We start from the raw sequence: 14,217 nt of genomic DNA on the forward strand, positions 1-14,217 counted from the left end.
GTGTGGCATATTTACATGCCAAACCAATAAGGTTCCCTATACCCAAAGAGTTTGAATCTGATCCTGCAAGGTGCTAGATGCCTTGAGTGGGAGTTGAGGACAGTCCACATGCCTACAGAAGGAATTCAGCACTTCATGGGATAGGACCCTTAACATGCAAGTCAGTAAATAAAGAACAGTAAACAGAGAAAAAGAGTGTGGTTTGTTTCTTTTCACTCCAAGGCTTGTTCAATAGCTGAATTTAGAGTTTTTGGAAGACTGGGAAAGGAAGATGGGCAGATGTTTCAGGGGAGGTTGTTCCAAGGATGTGGAGTGATGTGAAAACAGGCATCCAGTTAGGATTTGGGCAGAAAGGAGTAGCCAAGGAACAACCTTAAACACTTTGTAAGGTGGGGATAATATTAGTGTAATAAGTGGCAACAATATGGTTGAATTTACATTGTCAAATGAAAAATGTGCATTGATCCTACTGTTTGTAGATAGTTTTGATAAAATCTGATTATTCAATAATCTTTCCTCCCTACACATAGAGTGAAGATTTTCACATATATACACAGTACTGCACCAATTATCCAAGGTAGGAATATTTTGTTCCTTTTTTTGCCTTTTCTTCCTGCGTTGTCCCTTGTTGGAAGGTGTATAAGTAAAGAATACACTTAAAATACAAGCAAAAATATTTTTTTCATATACACAAAGGTGGTTATTTACTTTTTTTTCTTTCAACTCATGATGATACAAAAAGTGAAAAGTTTTATCCTAAGTGAAAAGATTATCCTAAGGGATTATTATTATTATTATTATTTTATTTTATAAATCCCCATCAGCCTCTACTACTAATAAAATCAGGACCTTATTCTGCAATGTAAATTCCAAAAAGAGTTCTGCATATGAAAGGAAAGTAGGATTGGGCTCAAAACTAATACAGGAATTTCATGATTGGCAGGAATTTTATATTCCCAGTAGGGGGAAGGAAGGGTACATAGATACAGAAACAGCATATCTTTAAGGAGATTTATTATATGTTTTCAGATCGGTGGCTGTGCTAACAGAATGCATGAGGAACAAGACACTGGCCAAGTTCTTCAGAGAACGGCAAGAAGCTTTACAACACTCTCTGCCTCTGGGATCATATCTTTTAAAACCTGTCCAACGAATCTTAAAGTACCACCTGCTTTTGCATGTAAGTGCCCACACAAAAACATATCTATCTAGCACTGCTGTGCCTCCACCTCCCTGCAGTATTACTACACCGGGAGGTTCTAGATTTTTTAAAGATATGTATTCTTTTGTTGTTCAACTTTTTACATGTGGAAGCATTTTCTGTCTCTAATCTCTTGACAATATATAAATATATTTTGAGTGAGGAGCATATGGTAATTATTTTAGACACACTGAATAGGTTAATGCATCCAAATAATTAGATTTTTTCCGGTCTGTAATTCCAATCTTGCTTGGGAGTGTCTTGCTGTCAGGAGTAAGCAATTTTGTGCAAAAATTTCTTTCTGATGAAAAAGTTCTTTTTCTCCATGTCCAAATGCTGGGGGCGGTTAGAAGGGAAGATAAATACTTATAAACATGATTTATTTGTATTTTTGTGAGGAGTAATGATTGGGGAAGCAGGAATCATTGCTATAGCCACTGGACTGAATTCAGAACATTCTCAGAAATTCCTGCTTTAACATTTTCCACATATGTTTCTGTTACAAGATCATATTAATTAATTAAAAGTAAAGACAGAGAGATTTAAAAGTATCTGGTGAATCCCTTCTGCCCCACCCCAGACTAATGCTGTATGTAATCAAGTTTCTGTAGGCAGGGTACATACACCCATTTGTTTTCAGAAATCAAATGAGCATTGGCCTAGAAAGGGGCAGCGTGGGGGTCGGTGGTAAGGTGACCACCTTTTCAAAATGCAAAAATGGGACACGTGCAGGAGTCCTGCCCCTCCTTGTGGCTTCGCCTCCTGCTCCTCCTCTTCACCCTGAGGCCCTGCCCCTGCGTAGGCCAGGAGATGGAGATGGAGCCAGGCTGTGGTAAGAACCGCGTAGGGAAGCCCCAGACCCTCCACCTGCCCTGGGTGGGGGACTGGGGTGTCCAAGAGCAGCCCGTGTCCTCCTTCCTCCCCCTTTCCCCCGGGGCAGGTGGAGGGTCTGGGGCTCTCTGGGCAGATCTTACTACTGCCTGGTTCTGACTTCTGGCCTAGCTAGGGGCAGGGCCTTGGGAGGAAGAGGAAGAGTAGGGGGCAGGGCCCCATGGTGACGGGGGAGGCTCCCTTCTTCCCCCATCCCCCTTCCCCCCCCCACCGGGAAGAGGCTGGCACCAAGGGTTACCATCTGGCCCAGTATTTGACCACCCTGGCTGGTTGTTTTTTTTTTTATGAATTTGCCAGTTGCCAGAAAAATAATTTAATCTGCCAGGTTTTTTTTATGTGAGTCTAAAGATTTGCGTTATTAGCACACTACACTGGAATATCTAATGTTAAATTCCAGCTAAAGACGCTGCAGAGTTCCCACTTCCACAGTTTAAGTGATAGCAGATCAGAACTGCTGAAAATAACAGCAGCTGTCTGCCCGACCGTATGGAAGCACATCACAATGTTATCAATCTTATCTATATGTGTTCTCTCTCTAGATACTATAAGTGGATGTTGAAGTGGGGGGTGGGGGTGGCTGCGGCTGCGGAGTTGCCTTATGGTTGGGGATTGGAGTTGCGGTGAGCTTACCGGGTGGGTGGGGAGCATTTTTTTTGCATTTCAAAGGTGGTAACGCTACTGGTGGTGTCCCCCCCTCCCCCCCCCACACACACTTTCCCACCCTGAGTCTTGGGCAGGTACAGAGCAGTGCTCAGGGAATCTGGGACAAATGCTGTTCCGGAGTCATTCAGCCCAGGACTGGGACTTGAAATGTACATTTTGGGACTGTCCTGCCCAATTAGGGGTGAATGGTCACTTGTGTGTACGTATGTGTATATTAACACATACTGTGTTGGTGGCTCAAATCTCATTCTGCTAGTGTGTGCATTTGCATCAGCAGTGGTATTACAGGCTGTAAGGCTTTGCCTTGCCAATTGTGCCTAGCCCGAATTGGTGACAATAACACACTAATATCAGAGGAAGCAATACTGGATTCAGGGATTTTGATGCCAAGACAATAAAGGCCTTGTCAACCTTACATCTGATTTGAAAAGTCAGGCTGAAAATAACTGGCTCCTTATTGGTTTCTTCATTAGGAAATAGAAAACCACCTGGATAAGGACACTGAGGGTTATGATGTGGTGCTAGATGCCATAGATACAATGCAGAGAGTGGCATGGCATATTAATGACATGAAGAGGAAACATGAACATGCTATCAGGCTACAGGTGAGTTCACAAAGAGATTTCATGGGCTATTGGCAACTTTTTCTCTTGTCTATGTGACTTGCTTTTGCTGTTAATACATACGCCATCAGCATTTTCTATTACTCTGTTTTAATTTGTTCCTGTATTTGCTATATCTAGACTCCAGTTGAATATTGTGAGTGTGTCTGTTGGAACTCAGAAATGTTGGTCATAGGTGCTACAGAAGAACCTCAGAATGAACTCTCTCTTACATGCAGCATCCTGTGAAATATTTGTTTGCAGAATTACAGATAACTTTTCTGTCGTCCTGACACTTCCATTGTACACCACTACTATTTAACCACAGGGCATATTTTTGTTGAGAACTCCTGTGGTTCCCTATTTCAGACTTTTGTCCTTCTTAATTTTGTTTGGTTTGAGACAGTTCTCATCTTACTGCTTATTTTGTCTCTTCCTCTTAGCTATTGAAGTGTGGCTGTATCTGCCTATGAGTTGCTGTGTAAAATATACAGAGACGTGGTCAGAGCCAGCAATATGCCTTATAAAAAAAAAAATCCAGCTACTCTGCAATGAAGCATTTATTGAAAAGGGAGTGACCCTAGGTAGTCACCGTAATTTATAGTAGATTTTCTTGCGCAGACTTTGTTTTTGAAGAACCATCATTCCCTCTCAAAGTTACACTGATTCCAGACCTTCTCACAAAGGGTCGCATACACTTTCTATTGTATTAAGGAAACCAGCAGGGGTATGGGGAAGGAGACATCTCCCATTCAAGTGATCTATAAGTTATTCTTTGTTTCTTGTATTGAGCAGAGATGGCGCTCACTAAATCCCATATTTGTATGTTAATTGGGGAATATAAATAAATGAAGAAAAGATCATTCATTTTAAAATGTCTTCCCTGAGTCCATGTAACCTTTCCTAAGTCACTGACATAAATATGGATATTGATATCTGAAATACTTGGCAATAAAGTTGGTTAGATGCTGTGGAAAACTTAGTTTAATAATTTACAGTCTGAGCTGGTAAATGTGGAGTGGAGAAAACCTTTCGTCTCAGTTTGTCATTCTAACCTGATTTCTGTGTTCTACATGGGTACCGATGTCTCTTCTATGTACTATCATATAATGAAGTGTCTGTAATTCTGCAGCTACTATGGCTGCATTTCTGCATGAATTCTCTTCCAAAGTGGATAAATTGATCTCTGGGGTACACTTTAACTGATGTGCAAGTTACTAGAGAGAAGTGATAAAATTGGAACTTTTCCATTCATTGTGTTTTTTAATCACAGTCTTGTGTATATTCCAGAAATGTTGCTTCAATGTATTGTCAGATGTACAGCAATCACTGTGCTATTTGAAAGAAGCTCATAGCTCATAGATTCATAGATATTAAGGTCAGAAGGGACCATTATGATCATCTAGTCTGACCTCCTCCACAACGCAGGCCACAGAATCGTGCTATCTCAGAAATATAATTCTATAGGGTCATATCTGTAATAGGGACATTTTCCCCCACATTGCTATCACCACCAGAGTTAAAGCAGTGCTAGCTTTGGTTGGAAATTTTTTGAAAATGTCCTCAGTGTTGGTGGGGTCTAATCCTGGGTTACTAGCACCTGACATGTAAGATGTCATGCTTATAGAAGTTATGCCAATGGAGTTGGAGAACAAGGAACTAGAAGAAACAAGGAAAGGAGAGCGCAGTAGTGTAGAGCTTCATTTTCTTAAGGCTATCACTGTGCTATCCTATGTTTATTTGTATGTATTAATTATTTTTATTTAAATAATAACTATGTTGTCACCCAAACATACCATTAGCAACACAAATATATCTCAGCCACATTGAATGATCAATTCAATAGAAACTCAGCCAGTCATCTCCCCTTCCATCATCTAGAAAGCATGCCCTCAGCTTTCTCCCCAGACCCAGTCAAACAGATGTCTTTTGCAGCCTTCCCAGAAGGTCACCAAATCTGGACCATTTCAGACTGGGTTGGGGAGCAGCGCAAGCTGGAGTCCATATTTGTAAATTATTTTTTTATTCTCCAGGTTGCCTACATCTAACCCCTGCTAGGCCAATCACCAATAACAAGAACCACATGGAGAAAGAATATTAAGAAAAATTGGACCAAAATTGGGCAACTAAAAAGAGTTAGTGATTTTTAGTGCTGGTGAGAAGTGCTAGATAAACAGTCCTAGCAACTGAAGTTTTATAGTTCTTCACAGGACAGGTAATGGTACTGCAAGGTAGCAACATTGCCAGAATTCAATCTCCGTGCACTTCAGTCCTTGTCATCTCTGCTGTGAATGGCAACAAGGGTGCCCATTCAACTAATTGTGATGGTAGTTTTTGTAATGTGGACACCTATCATCCACCATGAAGACCCCTAACTCTTTTCACATAGGCCCTTAAACAGCCGTCACGTGGGAATTTTACATTGTTAAACATAGGTTGTCAATAGAACTGAGCTAATAACAGATTTTTCAGTTTGCTGGTAATTCTGAAAAATTGGGGCAAAAATTGTTTTGGATTGAACTGAAAATGAATTTTCATTGAACAGAAAAATAAAATAAAGTAAGTTTTGGATTGAACAAAATGCATTATGTTAAAATTGAACCATTTCATTTCAATTTTGACCATTTAAAAATGTTTTGGTTTTTTTTAATTAAAATTAAAGATAATTTTGAAATTAAAAATTGCTTTGAACTGAAAATTCAAAATATTTCATTTTGAAAATAAAAATTTCAGAATTTTCTTAGGTTTTTTACCAAAATAATTAAGCAAAGTCAACATGAATTTGCTAAATGTTTTGGTGTCAGTACATTTTCATTTTTCACAGAAAAGTGTTTTGTCAAAAAATTTCACTCAGCTCTAGTTGAAATAGAACATGTCCTAATGTCCTCAGTAGATCATACTTTGAATGTAAAACTCATTTAATAAAATACTGTTCAGAAGGTGCATTGTTTTCTCTGTTTCAGGAGATACAAAGTTTACTCACTAACTGGAAAGGGCCAGATCTCACTAGCTATGGGGAGCTGGTTTTAGAAGGAACATTCCGCATTCAACGAGCCAAAAATGAGCGCACTTTGTTCCTCTTTGACAAACTGCTGCTTATTACAAAGAAGAGAGAAGAAATGTTTACATACAAAGCTCATATATTGGTATGTCATGGAGCACGTTGTAATGTGCTGATTGAACCAATTTCCAGCTTTCTTTATACTCTCCTCTGTGATTCACTATCTCTTCTCTCTGTACAGTGTGGCAATCTCATGCTTGTTGAAGTAATACCAAAGGAACCACTTAGCTTTAGTGTCTTCCACTACAAAAACCCCAAGATGCAGCACACAGTGCAGGTATGACAGAAACCTCCCTGCTCTGAACATAACCTTACATGTTGTTATACATGATGTCAAATAAAACATTCACCCAATTTTCTGTATTTAAAGCCCATCTCCCCTAATATTTGTGGTAACAGGGGGCCAGATTCTGCCCTTAGGAACTCATGTACACCCCTGTATTTATAGTCTCCCATCCCTGAGTGGCTACAGTAATGAGTAATTTGACTATCTCATGATTTTACAACAGGCTAAATCACAACAAGATAAACGCCTTTGGATTCTTCACTTGAAGAGATTAATTCTAGAAAATCACCCTGCTAAAATTCCTGCTAAGGTAAATAAACTAACTCTCTAATCTTTGTATTAATAATAATATTTGTATTATTTAAGGCACTTGTATTAGCAGACAGTCACAAGACAATTTGGAAGCAGCTTTTGATATCGAAAGTCCTCTCTATGTGAATGAAATGGAATTCAGGTAATATGTTTTTTGTTTTTTTTTATTTTATTTTTTTTACATCTTCAGACGATTCATAAAGCTGAAAGGGAAAAGTTCCAGCAAAAACATCTACTGGAGTTGGCACACGAAACCTAGAATCTCATCGGTTTGTCATACTCTGTCTACCCTGGGATTTGTCCTTTTGCACCTGTAGTTATACCAGGGTAGCTGCACCAGAGTAAACCTGTAGTGTAGGTACACAGCACCAGTGTAAAAAGTGACTTGCATCAGTGTAATTTAGCTTGGTTTAAAACTGGGGTAAACTGGACTGATGTAAGTCACTTTTTATGCTAGTGTAGTACTTCTGCTCTGGGGGTTTGCACTGGTGCAGTGACCTTGGTATAGCTCAAGCAATGTATTTCTGGAATTGCCTACACCAGCTGATGACAAGGCCTTAGAAAAAAGGTATGGGCTTGATCTTGTCATTGTATGTAGAACACCCACTGGAGTCAATGTCAGTTTTGCATAAAAACTGATGGAAGGATATGGTCCCATATTTGTAATATAATGAACATTATAATAGAAAACTGAACACACACTATAAGATACATTTTATACCAAGCTACTTATTAATCTTAAACTCTATTTAGTCCTTAATAGAATTTTTAAAAACATTTTCTACCCAAGTCTCCTGCCCAAATACAGCATGTTGCTTGTATCACAAAGAGTAATCTTAAAGTTATCCCTTTGAAGCCCTGAGAAATAATTTACACTTATGGATTGTCTGGCTATGTAGACTCCCTCCTCAGGCCCTACGCTACCAGCACTCCTAGCTATCTTCGGGACACCACTGACTTCCTGAGGAAACTACAATCCATTGGTGATCTTCCTGAAAACACCATCCTAGCCACTATGGATGTAGAAGCCCTCTACACCAACATTCCACACAAAGATAGACTACAAGCCATCAGGAACAGTATCCCCGATAATGTCACGGCAAACCTGGTGGCTGAACTTTGTGACTTTGTCCTCACCCATAACTGTTTCACATTTGGGGACAGTGTATACCTTCAAATCAGTGGCACTGCTATGGGTACCCGCATGGCCCCACAGTATGCCAACATTTTTATGGCTGAGTTAGAACAACGCTTCCTCAGCTCTCGTCCCCTAATGCCCCTACTCTACTTGCGCTATACTGATGACACCTTCATCATCTGGACCCATGGAAAAGAAGCCCTTGAGGAATTCCACCATGACTTCAACAATTTCCATCCCACCATCAACCTCAGCCTGGACCAGTCCACACAAGAGATCCACTTCCTGGACACTACGGTGCTAATAAGCGATGGTCACGTAAACACCACCCTATACCGGAAACATACTGACTGCTATGCCTACCTACATGCCTCCAGCTTTCATCCAGATCACACGATCCATTGTCTACAGCCAAGCTCTACGATACAACCGCATTTGCTCCAACCCCTCAGACAGAGACAAACACCTACAAGATCTCTATCAAGCATTCTTACAACTACAGTACCCACCTGCTGAAGTGAAGAAACAGATGGACAGAGCCAGAAGAGTACCCAGAAGTCACCTACTACAGGACAGGCCCAACAAAGAAAATAGCAGAACTCCACTAGCCATCACCTTCAGCCCCCAACTAAAACCTCTCCAACGCATCATCAAGGATCTACAACCTATCCTGCAGGATGACCCATCACTTTCACAGATCTTGGGAGACAGGCCAGTCCTTGCTTACAGACAGCCCCCCAACCTGAAGCAAATACTCACCAGCAACCACACACCACACAACAGAACCACTAACCCAGGAACCTATCCTTGCAACAAAGCCCGTTGCCAACTGTGTCCACATATCTATTCAGGGGACACCATCATAGGGCCTAATCGCATTAGCCACACTATCAGAGGCTCGTTCACCTGCACATCTACCAATGTGCTATATGCCATCATGTGCCAGCAATGACCCTCTGCCATGTACATTGGCCAAACTGGACAGTCTCTACGTAAAAGAATAAATGGACACAAATCAGACGTCAAGAATTATAACATTCAAAAACCAGTCGGAAAACACTTCAATCTCTTCGGTCACTCGATTACAGACCTAAAAGTGGCAATTCTTCAACAAAAAAAACTTCAAAAACAGACTCCAACGAGAGACTGCTGAATTGGAATTAATTTGCAAACTGGATACAATTAACTTAGTTTTACTTTGTTTAAGGACCCATCCACTCCCAGTCTCCATTCAAGCCTATTTCCCCACGTTTATTCCCCCCCCTTCCCCCTCCCCCCCACCCCACACACTGTTCCTCAGATGTTCTTGTCAACTGCTGGAAATGGCCCACCTTGATTATCACTACAAAAGGTTCCCCCGCCCCCGGCTCTCCTGCTGGTAATAGCTCACCTTATCTGATCACTCTCCCTACAGTGTGTATGGTAACACCCATTGTTTCATGTTCTCTGTGTATATAAATCTCCCCACTGTATTTTCCACTGAATGCATCCGATGAAGTGAGCTGTAGCTCACAAAAGCTTATGCTCAAATAAATTGGTTAGTCTCTAAGGTGCCACAAGTACTCCTTTTCTTTTTTCAAATAAAATAAATATCTATTGTCTACTCTCACCTGCTGATTCCCCTCCACCTTCCCTCCCCCGCATCTTTTCACATATTAGTGGTAGTCAATTCATGACACCTAGTGGAAAATAACTGAACTGCATCCTTATCAATGCAAACACTCTAAGCTATTTATTTATGTATTTTTATTTTTTTGGCTTATATGTCCAATGGTATTTTTTTCTTTAGAAATATATTAACACAGGAAAAGTCTTGGGATATTGACTTTGCTATTTAAACAGTAATAAAATATTAAATTTTGGTGGTACTTCTTGTCTCTAGGGCAGATGACATCCAAAAAATAATTTAAAAAATAAATCTGGTAGGAAATTTAAAAAATAAATCTGGTTAGAAATTGCTTAGCGGGAGCAATGTTGATACTTGTTTTTCATGGCACACAATAAATTTTCTCCCTCTTAACAAATGAGTAGTTTTCCAATTTAATTTTTTTGGATTTTTTTTTTTTGTTATAACTCTCAAGATTCCAGAAAGCATTCACATTCAAATGGACATATATTTAGAATCCCCAAATTATGTTTAAGATTCTGAACACAGCAGATGCGGTAGGTAGTGGGAGGAGCTGTTAGAGAATTAGTACAGCTCCCTGATTCTGATGTCAGTTGTGTGCTGGTCCCAGCAGAGGTTGGAGCAGCCTTTGGGCTGCTCTAAATTCCACCAGCTGATAACAATCCCATAAGGGTCTGTCTGCCAAGCCAAATCTAGCCAAAGGGCTATGTGTTCTCAAAATACTCACTAGAGGGGCTAATATAATCAGGTATGCCAGCTTCATACCTGCTGGTATTTCCTCACACTAGAAAGATACCCAGCTAATACAGTGTAGCCATTCACTGCTCCCTTGGCACTGCTGGAATGGTGGGTGGTAAGGGAAATTGTGGTGGAACCTGTACCGTGAACAGCAGCAGTTGTTACTTGCTACCTGGAAAATTTATTTTACTAAACTTAGAAGAGTAAAATGCGAGTCCAGTATAATGCGTAGTGTGTGGAACCATCCACACCAGAGGTTCTCAAACTTTTGTATTGGTGACCCCTTTCACACAGCAAGCCTCTGAGTGTGACACCCCCCCACCACCCTTATAAATTAAAACCACATTTGTTTATATGTAACACTATTATAAATTCTGGAGGCAAAGTGGGGTTTGGGGGTGAAGGCTGACAGTTTGCAACCCCCCCACATAATACTTGCAACTCCCTGAGGGGTCATGACCCCTAGTTTGAGAATCCCTGATCTAAACTGTATATAAAGTGACCAAAGAAAAATTGCTTATAATGTTTATTGGGTAGAAATACATTTTAACTATTGAGCTCCTGTATGTGTCATGTGACATTATTTAGCATATTTGTATTGTGTGACCTGGTTTTGCACAATTTATATCTTTCAGGCCAAGCAGGCAATTCTAGAAATGGATGCCATACGTAAGTTTTTCTCTTTCACTATAATTTTTTCAACCATTCATCTTTAGCTACATATTCTCTAGATTTCATCTAAAATACAAGAAACCTGTGTGTATGTTCTTTAAAATAAGGCTTGATCCTGTGCAGATTAGTGGGAGTTGAGGCCACTCAGCAACCAACAGGATGTGGCTGATAGTAAACGGGAAGGTTAGATCAGCCCTCCGATGGACCACTCCATCTGGCTCTTTCTTATTCTGAACAGAGACAGGGTGTGGTTGGTCAGCTGCTTCAGCAATGTTATCTCCTCCTGGCCAGGACCCATTGAAAAGCTGAGAATAAGTTAAATGCCATTTGAGGCTTTCATACTTCTGTCTCTTCTGCACGCTGGCAAACCTATGAAAGCAGGCATCATGGGGGAGCTGCTACTAGGGATTCTCTGGTAATATAGCAGTCTGGAATCCAGACAGAGCCACCGGGGAGGTATGAGGCTTCCTCGTGGATGGCCTTGCCCTCTTGCAGACTAGGAGGATATGAGGGTAGAATTGTAGGGTATTCCACAGGAGGCAATTGCACCCAAAGAACCACCTCAAGAAAACCCCATAATGGGACCCTGACAGAGTTTCCCTTTCCTCCAGAGTTCTCTCCCTGAGGAGAGGTTTTGAGGGGTGTGTGTGCATGTGTGTGTCCATCCCACGCCAGAGTTAGGTAATGTTAGCCTAAGATATTGCTAACATTCGAAGATGAGCCCAATCCCCTCTGTACCCTGTCTTTTTTTATCTCTCTTGCTTTCTGCTTTTACTAATGATATGGTCTGACCAGCTCTCCCTGTCCCCTATGTTATTAGAAATCTCTGGTAAGTTAGTAAAATTCACTCCAATTATAGATTTAAACACAATATAGCTAAATGCCCAGGAAACCTTGGAGCAGAGCAGACTCATATTTTTTTGTGGGAAATGGAACAGGAGGGCACTGACTGTGACTGCAGTACACACATCCAGATTAAGTTAGACATAGTAATTGTGCAACAATATTGTTGTGTTAGCAATCCATTGGTAAAGTAGTATTAAATATGTAATGTTTTTTCAGTAGCTAATTGGTAACACTACAACAGCTACCATTATCAGTTATTTGTGCAGCTCTGACAAAGTACGTTCCACAATGTAAGACACAAAATGAAGGTAAACCCTTCCCAGAAGTGCTGATGTGACACATCAAATAATACTTAATGTTTATTGATGCCTCTGATTATTTTATAGATCATCCAGGATTCCACTATACTCCAGAGGGAGAAATGAAAGCATCATATAATTCTAAAGAAGGTCTTACCCCACGGAGGGTGAGAAGGAAGTCAGGTGATTAAAATGCGTACTGTCAAAGAAAGCTAAAGGAAAATGTATTTAAATGTTTTCAAATTATACATAGCATGGAAGGGGGCAAAGATTGAGTTACTGTAAGAGGCATTATGTGAAAAGAAAATGCCCTCCACTGATTGCTGTTTTAAAACTGAAATGTATTGTCATGTTTGTTTGCAATCAGTAGGTAACTCCTAATCTAAAATTATCAGTAGAGCCGGCCAGAAAGCACCATCCATCTCTTCAGAAATTCTGAGTGTTGGAGATTTTGTTTCATTCTGAATCAGAACAAAACCTCAAATCTCAGAATTTCTGGCAAAAGGGAATATTCCGTGATGGAAAAATACTGTTCCAGGTCCCTGTCCAGCAGCGCTGTTCCTGGGCTAACAACAGCAGGGGGCAGGCTACTGAGGAGGAACCAGGAGGCTGGCTGGCTGGCTGCTGAGGAGCTGGGAACCCAGGTTCCTGTGGAGCTGGGCAGGCAAGCTGGCAGGTTTCAAAACCTGGTTGGCAGGCAGGTTTCCATGGGAAAACCTGCCTTGTTTCTGTAGTAATTGGACATTCCCACTGAATGGTACAAATGGGATTTTCTGGCAGAAAAATGGTCCACTGGAAAATTTTCCAGTTTGTTCTAGTTATCAGTTTTGCTCCTTCAAACTCAAAACACATACACTCAAACACATAATAAAGTATGTATGGGTTTTTGGGTTTTTTTTGTCTTTCCTCACAAGCTATTAGCCTAGTTTAAGAGGTTTTTGGAGAATGATGAGGAGAAAGCTCTGTGGTTTATAAGACACAAGACTGGGAACCAGAAGACCTGGGTTCCATTCCTGACTGTACCATAGTAACCTTAAGCTTGTCACTTAATCTCATACAGTTTATACAGTGGGATTTAATACTGCTCACTTCACACAGGTACTGTAAAAGTTAGTTAATGTTTGAGGGGTAACTTGAGATTCTTAGAAGGTACTATAGAAAGACAAAATATTATATCTATCTACTGAACATAGAAGAAAAGTAGGAATGTGCCCAAAATTAAACTAAACTAAAATTTCAAAAAAACAACTGAACTTGAGTCTTTTCAGTGCCGAGTATATTTGAAAGTGATAGATGCCTCTCTTGAGGTAGGGAGGGGTGTGTGTGTGTGAGAGAGAGAGAGAGAGACACACATACATTACTTACAGCTAAATTTTTTCGTGAGGTGACAGTGGGTTTCAAATGAAGCTGCATATTTCCAGGATGTATATTGCCAAGTGTCATGGCAAAGTGAGATTTTAAAGCCATAGTAAAACACTCATGGATTGGATAGAGAAAAAATACAGGTATCTTTTAACAGGTTGTTTTGATAGTCTTATGGTATATGTGCCATTTGATTTTATTATGTTACCATAAAATCCAAACTGCACACTTTAAAAAACAATGGATGTTTGTGGGTGTGTATTTATTTATTTATGCATATATCAGAAAGCCAAGTACTTTATGTAACACTGACATGCTTATTTTTTAAAAAGGTGAATAATTAATACCTTAATTACATTTAGCCTGTTGTTTTAAAATCAGAATCCTATCAGCCTTCTGAAGGCTAGAGATTTGATAAATGGTACTGTTGGTCTTTTTTCATCTTTAATAACCTTTCCTGGTTATTTATTGTTTTTCTTGCTGCAGTTAAAATGTTTACATAGTTTGACCAGTTTTGCA

General features: G+C 40.1%; 1 protein-coding gene across 4 annotated transcripts in view; it reads left to right on the plus strand.

The window, feature by feature from the left end:
- The window catches only part of PLEKHG1 (pleckstrin homology and RhoGEF domain containing G1), a 215,895-nt gene that overhangs the window by 185,463 nt on the left and 16,215 nt on the right, over positions 1–14,217 (plus strand). For all 4 annotated transcript variants that reach the window (XM_074948609.1, XM_074948610.1, XM_074948611.1 and 1 more), the window contains 8 exons: positions 531–577; positions 1,030–1,180; positions 3,229–3,360; positions 6,321–6,503; positions 6,600–6,695; positions 6,928–7,014; positions 11,155–11,188; positions 12,424–12,519. In XM_074948609.1, coding sequence (XP_074804710.1) covers positions 531–577; positions 1,030–1,180; positions 3,229–3,360; positions 6,321–6,503; positions 6,600–6,695; positions 6,928–7,014; positions 11,155–11,188; positions 12,424–12,519 — 826 coding nt within the window. The remainder of the gene's footprint in view (positions 1–530; positions 578–1,029; positions 1,181–3,228; positions 3,361–6,320; positions 6,504–6,599; positions 6,696–6,927; positions 7,015–11,154; positions 11,189–12,423; positions 12,520–14,217) is intronic.

The sequence above is a fragment of the Natator depressus genome, chromosome 3 (assembly GCF_965152275.1).
Source record: "Natator depressus isolate rNatDep1 chromosome 3, rNatDep2.hap1, whole genome shotgun sequence".
Taxonomy (NCBI): Eukaryota; Metazoa; Chordata; order Testudines; family Cheloniidae; genus Natator; species Natator depressus.